This window comes from Rhinichthys klamathensis, unplaced genomic scaffold (assembly GCF_029890125.1).
Source record: "Rhinichthys klamathensis goyatoka isolate OS25496 unplaced genomic scaffold, OSU_Roscu_1.1 h1tg000006l_1, whole genome shotgun sequence".
NCBI classification, from domain to species: Eukaryota; Metazoa; Chordata; class Actinopteri; order Cypriniformes; family Leuciscidae; genus Rhinichthys; species Rhinichthys klamathensis.
In genome coordinates, this window is record NW_026606559.1 from 8713781 (window position 1) to 8733932 (window position 20152).

Consider the following 20152-nt stretch of genomic DNA (forward strand, 5'->3'; position numbering starts at 1 on the left):
CATTTAGATGACTAACTTGTAAGAATAGTACATTTTATGCAATAGAACATTTTATGCAACTAGCCACAGATATTCAAGTATTTGACTCTCAGTTTTGTCATCATCGACCATTTAAGTAATATTGGTTACCATTTACAAACTATACTTGAGTCTTATGAATCCTACCCCAGACTTCTGTTTTGAAACCGATTAGTGTAATGATATACTCACAGCGAAGTTCTTTTTTGTTCTACGCTTAGGGGTAAAAAGTTTGAAGCGATATACTTAGCGATATACTTAGATATAGTTTTTGCAGCGATATACTGTTAGTGAACATCCAGACACTGGCCACACTGATGAGAGCAGCGTTTAGATAAATATGTAAATACACTTTCATCTCAATAACAAAATAAACACAATAAAAATGACAGCGATGAGAAAACAGCAGTTGAGAAAGCATCTGATCATAGAGTTGTGGATATGTTTGCATTGGCTCTGCAATTCAGCCCTCCAGTAAAGTCATGTCAGGTTTATTTATATAGCATTTGTACAATAGATTGCCTTAAAGCAACCAGCTTTACTTTATAAAACATTAAAAACTGTGTCAGTGCTGCTTTTCCATTTTGAACTTCCGAAACTACCTCCAAATGAACTTCGTTTTGGCCTGATTTTGTTTCAAATTAAGTCAGACAGAAAGCAACTTTTACATCAACCAAACAGTTGATGTGTGAAAACAGCCTAACGCTTACTTCACATCTTATTTTGTAGTGGAATGATCTGCAAACTTTCTTTTTCACTGTATCTGACATTTCTAGTTGCCCATCAATCAAATGTCTTTGATGGAAAAGAGTGTTAACAAATCCTGCCTGAGAGGTGAAAGTTACAGCAGTGTTTCATGGAACATTTCTTATTATCAATGTTGAAAACAGTTGTGTGGCTTCATATTTTTGTGGAAATCCTGATTATTTTTTATTTTTTTAGCATACATGTCTAGAAAATTCAAAAGAACAGTTTGTATTTGAAACCGAATCTTTGTATATTTTATAAATGTCACTTTTGATCAATTCAATGCATCATTGCTGAATCAATGTAATAACTTCTTTAAAACAAATTGTACTGACCCCAAGTTTTTGAACAGTAGTGTACACATTCATGAGCGTCTCAGGGCTCAGCGAGCTGGTGCTGATGGTGGAAATTGTATCAAGAAATTCATCCATGCATAGATGCAGGGCCAGTCTTTAAACATAAACATCATCAGTTACGTTTCCATTGACGTCAAAGTTTGTTAAAGCACCTGTGTGTGTGTGTGTGTGTGTGTGTTTGAGCATGAGTCAGGCGGATGTGCACAGATAATGGCATTGAACAGAAAAGTTGCTTAAAAATGGCTATTAGCTGCACGTAAAACCTGAACTGTGGTCAAGCTACTGATGTCTGTGATAACGGACTGTGATAAACTTTTTTTTAGTTTTAGTACCACATTAAACTATTATATACAATGTTGAATATAATGTATAATTATGATATTTGTGGGTCCTGATAATGCCAAATGTCTGATGTTACCAGTAAAAAGTGGCTACATTATTTTAAATATATCTAGTCGTTGACAGAGTGCTAGCATATTCGTCTAAAATAATTCTGTATTTTCAGTTTAAGAATCATTAATATTTTTATTCTGATGTCATCATTGTCCTGTGCATTGGGTTTCCAGCACCAAGTCCAAGCCTTTTCATTTACACCCCCGATGTAATACCAAATTTTCCATTTTAATCAACAGTACATTTTTTGTTAACTTTTTATATAATGTCTTGGAGTATCACTATAATATCATATCGTGAGTTCAGTATCGTGACGTATTGAATCGTGACATGAGGGTATCGTTACACCCCTAGTGTGTAGTCCCACTAAACTAGTGACATGCTCAAAATGCTCTTGAAAGTGCAATTCATACATGCATTACATTATGATTTTCCAGTCATTTGGTTATGTTAGCTGATCTTGAACATCTAAATCCTTTTGCAGTTGTGGACAGCTGTTGAGCTCGAATTACCTCAGATGTTGGGCTCCACTAGAGGTTTTTCATTCTTGAATGAAATATAGTTATCATTATAATGCAGTTATCTTTATAGTTAGTTATTGGTGTGAACAGGCCTTTAAAGTGTTTTAAAAGTGTATTTAAAGGATTAGTTTACAAATACGAATTGTCATCAATTGCCGTATTTTCCGGAATACAAGTCATGCTTTTTCTATCATCTAAAATGTGCTAACCTGATCACAGCCCATTCATAATAAAACTAAAATGCAGTTAACCATATGTAAAATGATTGGACTGGATACCTCAGATCATGTATGGTGTTGAGGAGATTTCTGCAGAAATGGTAAGAGTCTAGTTGTGTTATTCTGTCACAGTAGAGACACATTCAGCTTCATGCAGTCACTGAGCAGATGATCGTACAGAAGCTGAGACTGTAGATGACCGTACTGTTATTCCTGGACCCAGTGCTGGATTTTTCAGATTGATCTCGGTGTTCCTGGACAACTCCATGGAATAGTTGGAGTAATATTCAGTATCATCTGTCTCGTTCTCTTTGTCTGTGTATGAATAAAGCAGCCTGTGTGTGTCTGTGCAAATGTGTGTGTGTGCGTGCGTGTGTGTGTTTGAGGGGTCAGATGTTCCCTGCTTTATGAGGACAAAATGTCCCCACAAGGATGGTAATACAAGAATTTGTTGATCTTGAGGGGACATTTTTTGGTCCCCATGAGGAAAACGGTTTATAAAGCGTACTAAATGATGATTTTGCACAACAGCACCTTGTGCTCAGCATAAATAAAGCAAAGCAAAGCATATTGACAGCTAAATTAGAGCTAATATGAGCACTTTCCACAGTGGTGAAATTTATTAAATATGTGTGTATGCTATAATTAAATTAATTCTCTGAACGTCATTGCATGTTTATTTCAACTTCATTAAGTTTAAATTACAATTCTGCTTTGTTTGCCACTTCAGTTCACAGTTCAGTTCATTGTGTTTCTCAAATCAGTTCTGAATGTCAAAACCGTGGTTTGTGAAGACCCATGGGTAAAAAACATGGGAAATCTCCAGTCCTGACATTTGTTACTGTGCTGAGATGATGTTTCTGCGTGTCTGAGCCGCTCGGAGTGACGGTAAAGTCCTCTGACATGCACAATCGCTGACCGTTATCAAGCGGAAGTTCAGAATGAATGTCTAAAAATGGCCTTTCAAGATCAGCGTCTCTGATCGATACGTCATGTACGTACGTAAAGGATCTGAATGACCCAGAGGAACTTCTGCAACACTGTCAGTGAATTTGAGAAGATTTACACTGCTTTTAGTCGTTCAGACTCTGGTTTATAGCATATGTCCCATAACTAAATTATGTACATATTTAGTTTTTATCACTAACGGCTGGTCATAAACCGCCTCATTGAGGTTGATTTTGGAGTTCATGTTGTAACGTGGGAAACTTGATTAATTCACTGGCATTGAAACGTATTTTTCGCCACAGATTTCTTTTTCTGCTTTCTTTGAATGTGAATTCAAATGTTTCATCTTATTTCAGAGTATGTGAGTGTTTCAGAGTGTCTGTCCTCGAATGGCTTTGGGCTCCTCAAATACAATACGCGCAATTGTCTTTTTTTTTTTTTTTGGCTCTCACAGACGGTAATATGGGCATTTCCATGTCGGTATAGTCTTTCAATACTCTCTAATCTGTGGCTGTTGCTGGTTCCACTCTGACAGCAAAAATGTGTTTGAGTGCACGTTAAGATACATTAAAGATGCACATGTATGTATGGATTACACAAACGTTATTTATGTTATTAGAAAACGCCCCTAAAAAAGTGTTTTCAACACAGATAATAATCAGAAATACACTCACCGGCCACTTTATTAGGTACCCCATGCTAGTAACGGGTTGGACCCCCTTTTGCCTTCAGAACTGCCTCAATTCTTCGTGGCATAGATTCAACAAGGTGCTGGAAGCATTCCTCAGGGAGTTTGGTCCATATTGACATGATGGCATCACACAGTTGCCGCAGATTTGTCGGCTGCACATCCATGATGCGAATCTCCCGTTCCACCACATCCCAAAGATGCTCTATTGGGTTGAGATCTGGTGACTGTGGAGGCCATTTTAGTACAGTGAACTCATTGTCATGTTCAAGAAACCAATTTGAAATGATTAGAGCTTTGTGACATGGTGGAAGTAGCCATCAGAGGATGGGTACATGGTGGCCATAAAGGGATGGACATGGTCAGAAACAATGCTCAGGTAGGCCGTGGCATTTAAACGATGCCCAATTGGCACTAAGGGGCCTAAAGTGTGCCAGGAAAACATCCCCCACACCATTACACCACCACCACCAGCCTGCACAGTGGTAACAAGGCATGATGGTACCATGTTCTCATTCTGTTTACGCCAAATTCTGACTCTAACATCTGAATGTTTTAACAGAAATCGAGACTCATCAGACCAGGCAACATTTTTCCAGTCTTCAACTGTTCAATTTTGGTGAGCTCTTGCAAATTGAAGCCTCTTTTTCCTATTTGTAGTGGAGATGAGTGGTACCCGGTGGAGTCTTCTGCTGTTGTAGCCCATCCGCCTCAAGGTTGTGCGTGTTGTGGCTTCACAAATGCTTTGCTGCATACCTCGGTTGTAACGAGTGGTTATTTCAGTCACTGTTGCCCTTCTATCAGCTCGAACCAGTCTGGCCATTCTCCTCTGACCTCTGGCATCAACAAGGCATTTCCGCCCACAGAACTGCCGCTCACTGGATGTTTTTTCTTTTTCGGACCATTCTCTGTAAACCCTAGAGATGGTTGTGCGTGAAAATCCCAGTAGATTAGCAGTTTCTGAAATACTCAGACCAGCCCTTCTGGCACCAACAATCATGCCACGTTCAAAGTCACTCAAATCAACTTTCTTCCCCATACTGATGCTCGGTTTGAACTGCAGGAGATTGTCTTGACCATGTCTACATGCCTAAATGCACTGAGTTGCCGCCATGTGATTGGCTGCTTAGAAATTAAGTGTTAACGAGCAGTTGGACAGGTGTACCTAATAAAGTGGCCGGTGAGTGTATTTCTTGAGCAGCAAATCATCATATTAGAGTGATTTCTGAAGGATCATGTGACACTGAAGACTGGAGTAATGATGCTGAAAATACAGCTTTGATCACAGGAATAAATACCCTTAAAAAATATTCACATTTAGATTTTAAATTGTACCAATATTTCACAATATATTACTGTTTTTACTGTATTTTGGATCAAATCATTGAAAAAAATTGCATCCATCATAAAAAATAACCCATACGGCTTCAGGGGGTTAATAAGATCTTCTGAAGCGAAGCCAGCTGCCTTCATTAATAACAAATTATGAAAGCAGGTTCCCCAACATGAAGGCCATGCTTGTCAATTCTTCTTATACTGCATTGAAATGTTTTTTCCTCCTTTCATCAGGTCATCTTGCAAGTATTTGGCAGTGAATCGTGTTTTTCTCAGTTGCTCTGATCAAACATTTTATCCCCCCTAATCATATCATGCTTATTCTTCAAAACCTCTAATGGTTTTCTGGTACAACACATTTTGGACTTGTGAATAAGGCTGCCAGTTGTGTCTCTAGAAACTTTTAGTGTTTGGGGAATCTTCTTGTAGCCATAGACTTTCTAATGTAACAAACTGATAAACTAATCTAATGTAATAATTGTTCTCTATAGTGTTTGTGAGAGCTCTTTTGACTTGGCCATATTTGCTTCACAACTTTAGCACATGCACGGGCTAAATGTATGTTTGTGTAACAGCACAAGCTAATTCAGTTTTGTTATAGAGTTTCCAAAGGCTTAATTGTGTTTTAACACAATTTTGTACCAAACCATACAAATAAGTGACTTAAAAACAGCAGCGTTGAATAAGTATGACATAGCTGTATTACAAAACAAAATCCTATAACTCATATGCATTACATTATATATTGACATTATCACTTTTAATTTTGTTATAGATTTTTTTTAAAAGAATAACTTTCGAAAAGCTTGAATTTGTAAATTATTGGTCTCCAGGTATTGTAACTGTATAATGATGCACTGCTCATATGTGACCCTGGACCACAAAACCAGTCACATGGGTCTTTTTTTTTTTTTAATTGATTGATTTATATCATAGGGAAGTAGCCTAGAAATCTAGACGCACCCTAGCGGCAGCGAAAATTATTTCGCAGCCAGTGTGGTCTAGCAACTCTCCATAGGCTTTTGAGCTGGAAAAAAACAAAAACTGGTCAGGCCAATCACATCGTGTATAGAGTCGGCGGGCGGGCTTAACACAATGACGGCACAGTTCATGACGTTCCGCGTGATTTCCATAGGTGATTTCCCTGCTACATGAAAACAAGATGCAGCGGTCTTTCGAATCGGCTTTGGCCGCGACTCTGGAGGACTTGGAGTTAAGAGAACGTCACTTAAGTCATTCTTAAAAAAGGAAGATGTGTTCGGAGTTTTGCCGACCTGATACGGCAAAAGTTTAATATATCAATTAGCTCCGCTGGTGGAAAAACGCATGGGACTCACTCATCCACAACCGTTCGTTGCTCTGGTTGGTTGTAGCGCTATCCTATTGCGTGCAGAGGGATTTTGAAAGGTAACCGTTTATCCCGCCCCTCGGATTGAGGCATGTCAATGGAGAGTTCCCAGACCTAACATCTTGATGTAGGTCTGGCATGCCAGGCTAATAGGGAAGCTGAATAAAAAAGCTTTCCATTGACGTATGGTTTGTTAGGATAGGGTAATATTTGGCCGAGATACTATTTGAACATCTGGAATCTGAGGGTGCAAAACAATCAAAACATGTTGTCCATTTGTGTTCGCGATTGTGCTGTATTCACTCACAAAAATAAATGTTTTATATATTTACGGTAGGAAATTGACTAAATCTCTTCATGAAATAGGATCTTTACTTAAAGGCCATGGTGCAGGTTAAACACCACTGTCGATTAATGGGTACATAAAGCAGTTAAGATATGTATATAAAGTTAGAAATGTCTCCAAAATTGTGTTAAAGTCCAGTTTTTGACGTTTTTGGTTAGTAACGGTTATTTTTTTACGCGACTCGGCGATGACGTCACATGAGGTAGACGCAGGCAGCGGCGCGCTTGGTTTAGTTACAGTTCTGATGGTTCACAGCCGAGGAGATCGATGTTCTCGTCAGGGCCGTAAAATAAAGAGAAGTGACATTGGGCCGGGGATGGGACAAACCCACCCAAATTAGCTTCGGTTAAACATGCACATAATAATTTGGGTAAATGTGTACGCTTTATGCCTATTTTTCCTATCGTCATGAACACAACAATGATTTCACTCGTGTTTAAATAGTTTTCCTTATAATAATGTATCATTTGCGAAAAGTAAAATGCATCTGTGTAGATGAGAGAATCATCTACAGTGTATGCGCGTTGTTCATTCTGTATTATGGCCAAGCATGCGCGCTTAAAATAGCATCTGAATGTACGCGCTAGACCTAGACTTTAGACTAGGTTAGGGTGACCAACAGCCCATTTTTCACGTCCTGTCCTGGCTGGTTTTTTTTTTTTAATTATGAAAATGTCCTGGTTTTCAAAACTTCTGGGAAAGATCAGCTCTAAAGCAAAACAGATGGGCAAACAAGGAGAATGAGGAAGAAAAACAGGATAAAGAGGAAGACTAAAGATACATTTTGTTAGTTTGTTTTTGTAAGCTTGTGAGAGCTATTTTTGTTAAATTTGGAGGTATTTCTTTTAGTTATTTCTTATTTATATATTTATTTTTCTAATACAGAAGAGACATTATTTCATTCATTCAAACCTGTAATAATTATATATTTCTTTTTCTAATACAAGAGACATTTCATTCATTCAAACCTTTAATAAAACAGGCTCTGAGAAGGCTATCTGAATTTGTGTCTTGTAATATAACCATTTTCTACAGAGGAGGCATAGGCTACTTTAAATATACTGAAATTAATAAGGCATCGAGTAAATTTCGAGTTTAATTTGAGTATCTGTTTGCCAGGCCGAGTGTCCTGCTTTCACCTCTATCTCCAGTGAAAATGTTGTTTGCAAACGTAGCTGACGACGAGTAGGCTGGTCATGTCTTCAGTCAGTGTGATTATTGTTGATAGTGCTAACTAGTTTTCCTCATGACTGTCATTGACACCGTCAGGCTTACCAGGAGAGGGAGTGAGTTGTGGGCGGTGTCGTCCCATGGAAACTGTGGTGGAGAGCTTGTGTTGTAGGGAGGTGAGCGCGTTTTGGTTGCTGGTCGAGGACCTCACCCCGCGGCCAGCAGTTGTAACGTGCCTAACGCAGCATCCTGGATATGAGGCATAATGCCTGAATCCGTTTGTGCTACACATAGCATACTCACACTTCATGCAGGATAATGGTCCCCTTCAAGCCAGCACGCACGAGTATGTTCATGGTTTATGTTTACTTTACCTTTTTATTTTTTATACTGAGTCCTTTGAACAACAGCTATAGGTGACAGGAGATGTGTTGCATACACAATAAACATGCATCAGAGACGTTTCCAACCTACTTACAGAGTTTAAAACTTAAGAATCTTTCCTACTTATCCCTAGGCAATACCGGTACACTGCGTACAGGCAGGCTATACGCTGGCCTGGGCTTATGGAGTTTTAGGCAGGAGTATAAGAAGCCTCTCGTGTGGTTTCAACCATCAGACAACAATTCCAAAGTCGTGACCAGACCTATCAGGGCTTTCAATCGCCTCGTTTGGATGAAAATGTATAAAAATAATAATTGCTTATTCTGTTGTGATCGCCCAATTTGCCCTCAAAATGTTATAAAGTACACAGAACACATGAATTTCTATAAGAAAAAAAAAAACAGTTTATTGGCATTGCTTGTAATAGTTACTAAACATTTACTGAACAAGGACAAAGATTACTGAACAAAGACACAGGTTGCAAGTAAACAAATCTATATAAAAAAAAGCCAACTGATGTAGGGCTAGACCTGAAACGTTTGCACATTGTTTCTTTTGCCTGCAATAGTGTGGTCCAGAGCCATAGAGAGAGAGAGTTGCGACACTCCCATAGACCGCCATAGGAACTTAAAAATGCGGAAGTAACGCGTGTCGTGGAGCAGCCAATAGTTCCAAACACTGATAGTTCCAGCATTGAACCCCATTCATTTTCAGTGCTTCCGAAGTACGCTCGCTGGTAAAATAATGAAATTACTGTATTTTTTTTTACTTTTACACACATTAGCCGACCTCTCGTGAATCTAGTCAGTATATTTTATGTAGCCAGTTTTAGTTAATGCTTATTGGAAGATAATGGGTTACTTGCAGCTAGCTATAGCTCACATGACCAACTCTTCATTAAAGTTCGCTAACTTCTGGTAACCTGAAGTATATATTATATTATTTATAATATATATGCATAGCATATGCATGTATGTATGTTTGTACGCCTATGCATGTATACACACATAACCCTAACCCATTTAAGTAAATGAATTGTGTGTGTATATATATATATATATAGTTTATATTTACCGAACATTACTGCAAATTTGTACATGCACACTTATATTTTATGTTGGTTGTAATTCTGAACGGACCGCCTCTCCAGACCTCTTTGCGTGATCACGAAGGTAGGCTAATGGCTGAATCGGAATTTATAAGCAAGATCACGGGAATCAATAGCCTAAGAAAAAAAGTAATGATTTTGTGCAAAGTAAAACCAAAGCAACAGCACACAAAGAAAAAAAAAACATGCAGAATGCAGGAAACCACCACTAAATGAATACTTACAACTAAATCATTGGACTTGTCTGTGGAAAGAAAATAATGTGAAATTAGGTTCTTGTAGTGTGACTGCCGGGCTAGGTAGAGGCTGACGGCCTCCTCAGGAACCTGTTTGAAGGATGTGGCGATGGGGGCGAGTGCATCAGGACAAACTGGCGCTAACCTCTCAAAGAGCTGCAGGTGAATTGGTGTAGCTTTCCCGAAGGGCCTTCATTAATGATGTTGCATAACCTGCAGACATAATAATAATACTGTATAAAGATCATTGACACTAATGGAAACACATGAAATTGTCCTGCATATGAATTATAGCAAACATAAACAGTAAACAGAATGTTACGAGATTGCCAGGGAGATTACAGTACAGTGGACCCTGATATGCGCTACTAAATGTTTTAAAAATACATAAAAGAAATTCAGAACATATTTGATGATTTGAATGTTACAATTAAATGTTTACACCAATACTAGTGGTAATACATGTGGTAAAGTTACATAAACTCTACGAGGTAGTGAATTTACTGAGAGGTAGCTAAACTCTGAAGTGAGAAGTGGATAAACTGTTTCTGACATAATTTCAGCGGTGGGTAAACTGCGTTTAGCCTCCACTACAGCCCTGACGACACGGTCACGGTCAAATGTGAAAGAGAACCGTAGCAGTCTAACACAAAAAAAGCAAATACACGATTGCGAAAGCCGCTTGATGATCATCACCACTGATCCAAACACTAGCCATGAAGCTTTCATGACGATATGGACGTTTACTTCAGGGCAATTTTGTTTTGGCTCAAATTCGTGAATCACGAAAAATGCTCTTCTAATGTCAGAGTGATCGTGCTTGTAGTGGAGGCTGTGTCAAAGGGAACACGGTAGCTATACAAAATACACACAGAGCTAGCTAACACGCAGCTTGTAAACATTAACGTTAGAATGAACTTACCGTGGCAATATCTCGCTTGCGGCAGACGGTGTCTCTCGACCTCGGGACAGGGCAAGCAGAGATGTTTGCATTCACAGACGGCACGGCGGTAGGAAGTAACTTAGCCATCCTCTCACTCTTTAAACTAAGTGAGACCATCTTGGCATCCCTGAGAGGTAATCCTCCTCTTTGAAATGCGCGCTGCATATTCTCGAGTAGGCGGCGACAGAGCTAACTTAGCTGAAAAATCTGCTCGCCTAATCTTGACAAATTGCACCCAGCTTCGGAAGCTCCCTTTGTCCTTGGGGAAACAATGGACCCCATGTCCAGTTTTGATAAAGTTTTTGCACCCGCCACAAACACAGTAATAAACCATTTTGTCTACTTATTATCTAGCTTACTCTTCTCTATCTCTAAGCTGTTATGCTATGCTATATCTCACTATCTATCTATGTTATGCTTATGATATCTATCTATCTATCTATCTATCTATCTATCTATCTATCTATCTATCTATCTATCTATCTATCTATCTATCTATCTATCTATCTATCTATCTATCTATCTATCTATCTATCTATCTATCTATCTATCTATCTCGATATATTTACTTATCTGACACTGTCACTCTTTCACTAGCTACCGTTAGCTAAGTTACTACTCGCGGGCTTTCGTCTGTTGTCCAACAGCGAGTACCTCATGTGACGTCATGCAATGCATTGTGGGAGAAATTAGAATCCTCGCTAGGCTAGTGGTAAATGCTAACACATCACCGACTTTTCCGTATTATATTTCTTTTTTGTAATCCCCTACAACATAAAATACAAAGGATAACTGTTTAAATGTTTATTACCAACTAGAAAACTGGCAAAAAAAAAAAAAAAAAAACCTGCACCATGGCCTTTAATATCCTAATGATTTTTGGCATAAAAGAAAAACATGCTTTGTAAGTGGGAAAACCTGCAAAATCGGCAGTGTATCAAATACGTGTTCCTCCCCACTGTATGTGGATGAAACTGAAGTAGTGGTCTTGTTTTCAGGCCACATGCAGTGTCTTCAGACAAGACTGCACTTCTGTTCTCCTGCTTTTCCAGTAAGAGTATTTAGAGGTTTCTTCTTGCTCTTCTCGTGGGTCAGGTTGGCAGGTACTCGTCCGCTTTCGGGACTAAAGAATAAATGACCCAGAATTACCCTTGGCTTTAAAACTGAGGACAATTTGCTAAATATGTACTGTGGTGATTCAGACCTCCAACTGTTGCTGATGTTAGATTGGTTTGCTCTGTCTACGTTTGTGTTGTAGTTCTGCTGAATGTGCACGTGTTTGGACCTCTTGGGTTCGTTCTGTTTCTCGGATGAAACGTGTTACGACTCTTCTTTGGCTCACAACCGTCTAGGATTTTTTTAGAAGGGGAATATTAAACCAGTTCAGAAGACCTGGAGTATAGCGCATGAGTTGTACTAAACTACTTTGATGCTTTGATTATCCAAGCAGTAATGGTGGAAGAGAATATAGAGAACATGGATGAACAAATGTAAATGCCAAAAACATAAGTTTGAGAGTGTAGAGAATGGGAAACATTATTTTCCTGCACTGAAGTGAACTGAAGCGAACAAATGTATCGCATCTAATTTTAATTCCTGTCTATCAGCAGATGTCCTGATGTGTCCTACAAAGCACACCATTCAGATTCATCCCATGCAGGTACAACTATTTCTGAGTCGCAGAAGCACTGGGTTCATCTTGCCACATCAAATCCCAACACGGTGATTATGTGTGGGTCGAGCAGCGAGATGCCGGGCCCGTTCTGACCACTGAGCATCTGGGACCTGCCTCGGCTCCGCAGGGCCTTTCCTGATGTCTCTCGGCAGAGCTGGAACTGCCTGCGGATGCAAATCTAAACCACATTTTTGTGTTTATTCAGGTCGTCATGTAAAGCAAGCACAAAGCCCTTTAATGAAGCTTGACGCTCTTTTCTAGGCACTTCAGAAAACACAACCAGACGAGAGAGAGTTCGCCCAGAGTGCAACATGTTTCACACTTAGCTCATGCATTTCAGATTTGGGCACGGAAAAGCCAAAAAGCATCCATTAAGAGTTGGAAGTGTCTTCGTGGACAGTAGATTTCAGTGTTGGCTTTGTATAAGGAAACATTAGACCCTTTTAGAGATTTTCCTGATGCAATTTTTGATGGTTCTGTGAAAATAAGTGTTGTGTTTTGTCATTAGGAATTGGGTTTGTTTAGCTTCCATTTGGGATTTTTTGGCTTGATACCTTATTTAGCTCTCCAAAAGCTTAAATAGAAACCCAACCGCTCGTTGAGGTGATGACTAAGGACATGAAGAGTTTTATTTTTGTTTTGTTTTTGCTGTTTATCATGTGCGGTTTATGATATTTTCTTGTTCCTCCATATTTAAGACATGTTCTTTAGTTCAACAGTGTTCTTTAATAAATTACAGCCTTCGCTATTGGACTTTTTTTTTACTGGCCAGAACAGTATAGCAGATACTTGCATAAAATCATGTTTTCACTCTATATCTCCCAATAATGTTTTAGTAAGATGATATTTAAATTCGAAACTGTAGTTTCAAAACACACAATGCAATGCATTTTACTGTGTTTTTATGTTTCACAGCATTGAATATCAGTGGACCTAATTTGGCTTGTATTCTAAAGATCAACAGAAACATTCTCTCTAAAGCATGGGTGTCCAATCCTGCTCCTGGAGGCCCAAAGTTGAGCTTCAACCCCAATTAAACCAGCTAATCGAGGTCGTACTAGGCATACTAGATGTCCAGACAGGAGTGTTGAGGCAGGTTTGAGCTAAACTCTGCAGGACTGTGGCCCTCCAGGACCCAGTCATTTACTCACCAAACCTGTAAGACTTGCGTCTTCAAAACACAAATGAAGATATTGTTTGTGAAACTGGAGACATCTCTGTCCCTCTTTTGAGAGTCTTTTCCACCAAATCCTTCGAGCTGGCACCGACTGAGCCTGGATTCTCCCAAGGTTTTTTTTTCTCCATTGGGTCACTTGATGGAGTTTTTCGGTTCCTTGCCACTGTTGCCTTTGGTTTGCTCAGTTGGGGATATTCAAATTAAATGACCCATCATACCACTGATCAGCTCTACCAAACTTGGATGTCTTTTTCCAGTAATAAACAAACACTGTTAAGTTGTTTTGATACTGTGAAGCAGCTTTGATACAATCTGTATTGTGAAAAGCGCTATATAAATATATTTGACTTGACTTGACTTTAAAATGACGCGTTTGACTGAACCTCTTGGTTCGTGTACGTCAAGCAAGCACATTTGAGCTTCGGTTTTCCTTATTTGATGTGTTTGTCTGTGAATAAAAGTCTAAATTAAATCGGTTCATCATATAAAGCTAACGTGACCCTTCAGAGAACTTCAACTTATTAAAGTGTTCAATTCATATTCATACTTTTACAATCTCTTTATGGACGTTTTGAAGCATGAACTGGTGTCTCTTGACTCTTGTATTAGAGTCAGTGTTGTTGTAGAACAGCAACAAATCAGTGATTTAAAGTTAAATGAAAACATCAACATATTTTGCATTCACCTTCAATGCGGAAGTAAGCCATTTTCTGTATGGGGACTTTCACTTAATATATTCAACAATGACTTGACTGCAGTGACACTATTGGATGAGAGCTGAACTGAGCTGGACGATGACATCACATTTTTCTGCAGTGCTGCTTTATAGATGAAATGAACTAATTTAATAATAGACTATCTTTACAATGGAACTGAATCAACATTGAATAATGACACTATTTTCTTTTAAAGCTGTTGTACAGCTGAAATGAACTCTGTATTTATCATTGAATAATTTTCCTGTTATCACTATAAAGCTGCTTTGAAACAATCTGTATTGTATAAAGCACTATATAAATAAAGGTGACTTGACTTAGTCGCTATAGGTAAATAATGGGAAGAGTAACAAAATGCTAGAAATGGTATATAAATGGTTTTATGTATTAAAATAATATGATGAGTAATAGTTTGCAATATCAAGCATCAGGAATCAAATAACTAATAGCGAATGAAACCAGAAGCCTCGACACATTCAAGTTGTAATAGCCACCGCAGCTCTTGCGTTGAGAATAAGGTGAATAGGCTCTGGAAAAAAAGAAAGATTTGTATGGTTTATGTTATTAATGGAGCTGCATGTGTTCTCTGCAGGAGGAGTGTTTCCTCAACTTGGAGGCTCCCATCAGTAGGGTTTGTGGGTATGATACGCCCTTCCCGCACATCTTTGAGCCCTTCTACATCCCCGACAAGTGGAAGTGCTTTGAGGCCGTCAAGCGCATGATCAACTACTGAAACACAGGTATGCTTGTTCTGTCACATGTACCATTATTATTTGACCCTGTAAACTGAAGGCTGAACCTAAAGCCTTTTTTTTTTAATTGTTTTTTTTTAAAAAGTGGAGTATCTACAGTTGAGTATCATATTTAATAGATAAGACTTTTATGGCTCATAGTTTGATATGATTAGAATATGCAGCTCATACTTGGAGAAAAAAAAACCGCTCTATTGTAGAGCAAAAAATATGCAATTTGCTGCAGATGCTGAAATTTATATGGCCAGAACAGTATAGCAGATATTGCATAAAATCATATAAGTATCAGTTTTCACTCTATATCTCCCAATAATGTTTTAGTAAGATGATATTTAAATTCTTAATTTTATGATCATAACCCTGTAGTTTCAGAACACATAATGCAATGCAATACAATGATGATGATTGTGAGGTTTTGATCATTTAGAGGCCTCCGAAGTTTGTGTATCAAATATGATACAGTGGGCTTTATAAGGACAAACTGAGTCCGTGTCAAGTGCAGATTCACACGCTCTCAGAATTCATATACATATACACTCCAGGTTCAGTATATTTTCACTTTTGTGTAATTCTAAATAATCTTTTCGTGTTTGTACGAAGTAGACTCACCGAAGTTGCGATGATTGACACTGTGGTAACCGTAGCAACGTTCTGGCATCTCGCTTGTTTTAAATTAATATTGCAGCGACCAAAGACTGAGATATTTGTAAGGCTGCTTCACAGAGGGCTCTCTGGAAGTGTTGCCATCCACTTAGTATTTTGGGCTTGTCAGGGCTTCGATCATAAAGTTATCAAAGGTGCCGGTCACGATATTTTGATCTTATTTTCAATATAAAGCATTTGCATTCGTTGAATTTTTTATGGGCTTGTTCTTGTTGGCTGTTTTTCTAGCAAGATCTGGCAACACGATTGAGTCAAGGCTCGTACCTCTTTCCCTGTGATTTTCCTGCACTGCGCGTGCAAAAAGTGATGCACGTTTAAATGCGTCATTAACTAGTTGTTCAGTTCGTCTCGTACACACGGCGTAGATGTTTTTGCAAATGCGGTTGTCACTACCTGAAGTTTTTCAGGAGTTAAAGTTCACGCAAAAATGAAATTTCTGCCATTAATTACTCAACCTCATGTCGTTCCAAACCCGTAAGACTTTTGTTCATCTTCAGAACACAAATGAAGATCTTTTTGATGAAATCTGAGAGATTTCTGTCCCTCCATTGACAGCTACACAACTACAACTTTGACGCTTCAATAAGTTCATAAAGAGATCGTAAAACTAATCCATATGAATTAAGCAGTTTAGTTCAAATTTGCTGAAGAGACTCGATCACTGAGATATGATGACCAGATTTAATTAGTCCTTTATTCACAAATAAACATTCATCACCTCACACATCAGTTGTGGTAAACAGAAGCACGTTTGAGCTTCAGCAAGAGGTTTTTTCTTGCACGTCAAGTAGGGTCGGTTGAGCTTCTGTTTGTTCGCTGATCAATGTTTATATGTGAATTAAAGACTCAATTAAGTCATATAAAGCGATCGAGTCTCTTCAGAAAATTTGGACTAAATTCATATGGATTAGTTTTACGATCTCTTTATGAACTTTTTGAATCGTCAAAGTGGTAGTTGTGTAGCTGTCAATGGAGGGACAGAAATCTCTCAGATTTCATCAAAAAGATCTTCATTTGTGTTTCAAAGATGAACGAAAGTCTTACGGGTTTGAAACGACATGAGGGAGAGTAAATGAGGGTGATTTTTGGGGGATCTATCCCTTTAATTCAGTTACAGAATGTGGTTCCCACTCCGGTAAAGGACTGAACTCTGTGTCTAAGCACTAAAAGGTGAATTGACAACTGAATTTAGCTCCAGTGTACATACTATTGGCATATAGAACAAGCAAAACTGAAGTCATGTGATCCAGTACTACTGAACACAGACCCAGAACACGTTTGGACCAGCATTTACCTTTAGTTTGTTTGTTTATTCGCAGGCAATACAGATTGACAACTTCATCAGTGAACAAACCAGTCAATCCCACAGCCAAGCTCCTGCCTGTAGATGGGACCATGTTACCGGACAGGCTGTCATATTTGGGGAAACTCCAGAAAGCGTTGTTGATCGTTGGTGATTTCTGAACACTAACATGTAGACACCACACGGGTGCTGTGCTCTTCTCTCGGCTCTTGCTGTTACCTGAATCTCACCATCTTACCTATAGACTTTTTATTAATCTTAAATTGAATTGAGGCTGGATCTTGCGTGTTTTGATTGTGTCAACAGTTTGTGAATTCACCATCCTATTTGTAATATCTTTGATTTAATTGAATAAATAATCTCTGCTTGAAGACCTAGTGAGCTGCCTTGCTGTCACAGACAGATGCCGAGCGTCAAGACTTCCACCACAAACCGTGGACAGAATATAAAGATAAAACGGCATCTTTCATTTTGGTCGTAGTGACAGTGGTATGTGACCGCAGCGTTCGAGGCTGGGTGTGGCCGCTCGGATGACCTCAGGTTGAGTGTATTCTAGCGTCCAGTGCACTCACACTGTGTCATTACTCACTTAAGCATATTAAATCCAGTCCCAGTGATCTTCAGAGACGCTCTGCTGAGATCAGCCCGTTCGGCCTGCTGGGAGGCCCAGGTTTGTAACCCTGGTTCGTTCACTGAGGAACGTACATAGATGACTGACACATGCTTGAATGAATCTGTCAGCGATGGCTTCCCCAGATTGACAGATTTTAATTAAAATCCAGTACAAAAACAAAATCAAAATCCAGACATTGACAAACCGAATTAGACTGTTAGCAAACAACACAATACGTCAAGGTTAAAGGATTAGTTCACTTCGGAATCAAAATGTCCTGATAATTTACTCACCCACATGTCATCCAAGATATTCATGTCTGTCTTTCTTCATTCATTTGAGACATTTTTGTGGAAAACATTCCAGGATTTTTCTCTATAGTGACTTCAACGGTTATCAATAAGTTTGAAAGTCCAAATGTCAGTTTCAGAGCAGCTTCAAAGTCTCGACACGATCCCAGCCGAGGAATAAGAGTCTCATCTAGAGAAACGATCGGTCATTTTCAACAAAAATTAAACGTGTATATACTTTAAAGCAGGGGTCTCAAACTCAACTTAACTGGGGGCCGCTGGAGGTAGAGTCGGGGTCAGGCTGGGCCGCATCAAGTATTCCACAAAAAATAGTATTCAAGTATTCCAAAAAAGGAGCACAACTGATCCAATCTTCTCAATATTTATTATTAACGTTTCTTCTGAACTGTTCCTCTGAATTTGAACATTCCTTTCTGTACACGATTGGTTCTTCATGAGCTGTCCTTCTGACAGTTGAAGTTCATTTTACAAACTTTCTTTGTCTATAACACATATTTGTGATATTTATATTTGCTTATGTCCTTTTTCTTTTCTTTATACAACACATTAATGATATTGAATGTTTTTTTTTTTGGAAGGCACATTTCCTTTTATTATACTTAGAAAAACAATTATTGCTTTTGAAATACAAATATTTGCAGTCATGTCTGCCCGTCTTATTGAATTCTTTCTACACATGTATAGTGTCTCAAATTACTGACTGCACAAATCAAAGCAAACCTTCTTATGAACCTGTTGGACACATATTACAAGCTCAAAGTGATTATTCTCACATTGTTTTAGAGCAGGGTCTCTCTTCAACACGTCACTCGCGAGCTATCAGTAGCTCGTGGCCTGATTGGTGGTAGCTCGCCAAGGGGCTGTTCACATATCGCGCTCACATATTTTGCGCGCTCAAGTTCGTTATTTCAAATGTAGGTGCGCGGTAAGCACGCTCATAATTGAAGCGACGCGCTCATTTTTTCCAGGCGCAGTATGTTTGTACTTCGCGGTTGTCTATGACAACTATCAGTCCTTCCAGAAAAATGCGGAGTTTTTTGTGATTGTTGCGGGCAAAAATCCTTGATTACGCGGCCCATTTTCTTTAAAAATGCGATGGAATATGCGGGATATTTATGCAATTTTTTGCGATGAAATTGCGGGAACTTGCAAAAATTGCGGGAACTTGCAAAAACTGCGGTTTGATGAAAAAGAGAAAAAAAAGTGATGGAAATATTTAATTTCTCATCTTGTTTTATTTCAGACTGTAACGAGTGGAAATAAGGTGTGGCCCCTTTAAGAGCTGCGCGCTCCCTGTTGAAATGTCTGCAGTATTATATTGTATGTGCCATGCGCCTCGAACACCCCATGTGTGCGGGTAATTTCTGTTTGATGCTACTTCTTTTAACTTATTTTGTTTATTAAGTAACGATGTGGACGGTAGAACGTGTGACAGACAGTTATACGAGTTCGATTTGGGAATAAAGTGTGAGTTGTGAGATGCCAATCGCCTCCGTGAGTCTGTCTGGCCTCTGCAATAACTTCAGCTGTGAGCTGAGCAACATTTTCCAACTTTCTGCTAAGATATATGTGTCTTTTTTTGCGCCGAAAATGCGGGGATTATGAAATCATGCAAGCCCCGCATATTTTGCGCGGAAATCAGCAATTTATGCGGCGAAATTGCGAAGTATTTGAAAAAATGCGACCCCCGCATAAATATGCGGACTTTGGCTGATTATGCATTGAATTCAGCGATCGCATAATCGCGTTTTTCTGGAGGGACTGAACTATTGACAACAAACCCACCGTAAGCTGTCACGAGACTATCTATGGTAGCCCATAAGGGATAAAAAAAAAAAAAAATTTTAACGCGGCACACGCAATGACGGGCCGCACTAACATTAAAATTTAATGTCAAGTAGGGGGCCACAAAATATTGCGGCACGTGGGCCGTGAGTTTGAGACCACTGATATATGGTATAAAAACGTCTGAGTGCTGCCCTCTTCAGGTTGAACGGTGGCTACTGCAGTTGAATTTTCCTATTGGATGTTTGCGGTAGTTCGTGACGGTAGCGGTGAGAGCTGGCGTAAGCAGGTTTCAGCTTACCACGCCCTTGGTACGAGCTACAACGTCCATGGCAGTATAAAAACCATCTTGTTTCGTCAAAACCACTGTAGCGAGTCAGGAGTTGGAATTGCGAGTA

General features: G+C 39.0%; 1 protein-coding gene across 1 annotated transcript in view; it reads left to right on the plus strand.

Annotated features, from left to right (window-relative positions):
- Window positions 1-17155, plus strand: part of bckdhb (branched chain keto acid dehydrogenase E1 subunit beta) — a 92726-nt gene extending 75571 nt beyond the window's left edge. The window contains exons 10-11 of the mRNA XM_056258183.1: window positions 14920-15067; window positions 17062-17155. Coding sequence (XP_056114158.1) covers window positions 14920-15060 — 141 coding nt within the window. The 3' untranslated portion in view covers window positions 15061-15067; window positions 17062-17155. The remainder of the gene's footprint in view (window positions 1-14919; window positions 15068-17061) is intronic.
- The last annotated feature ends 2997 nt before the right edge of the window (window positions 17156-20152 follow it).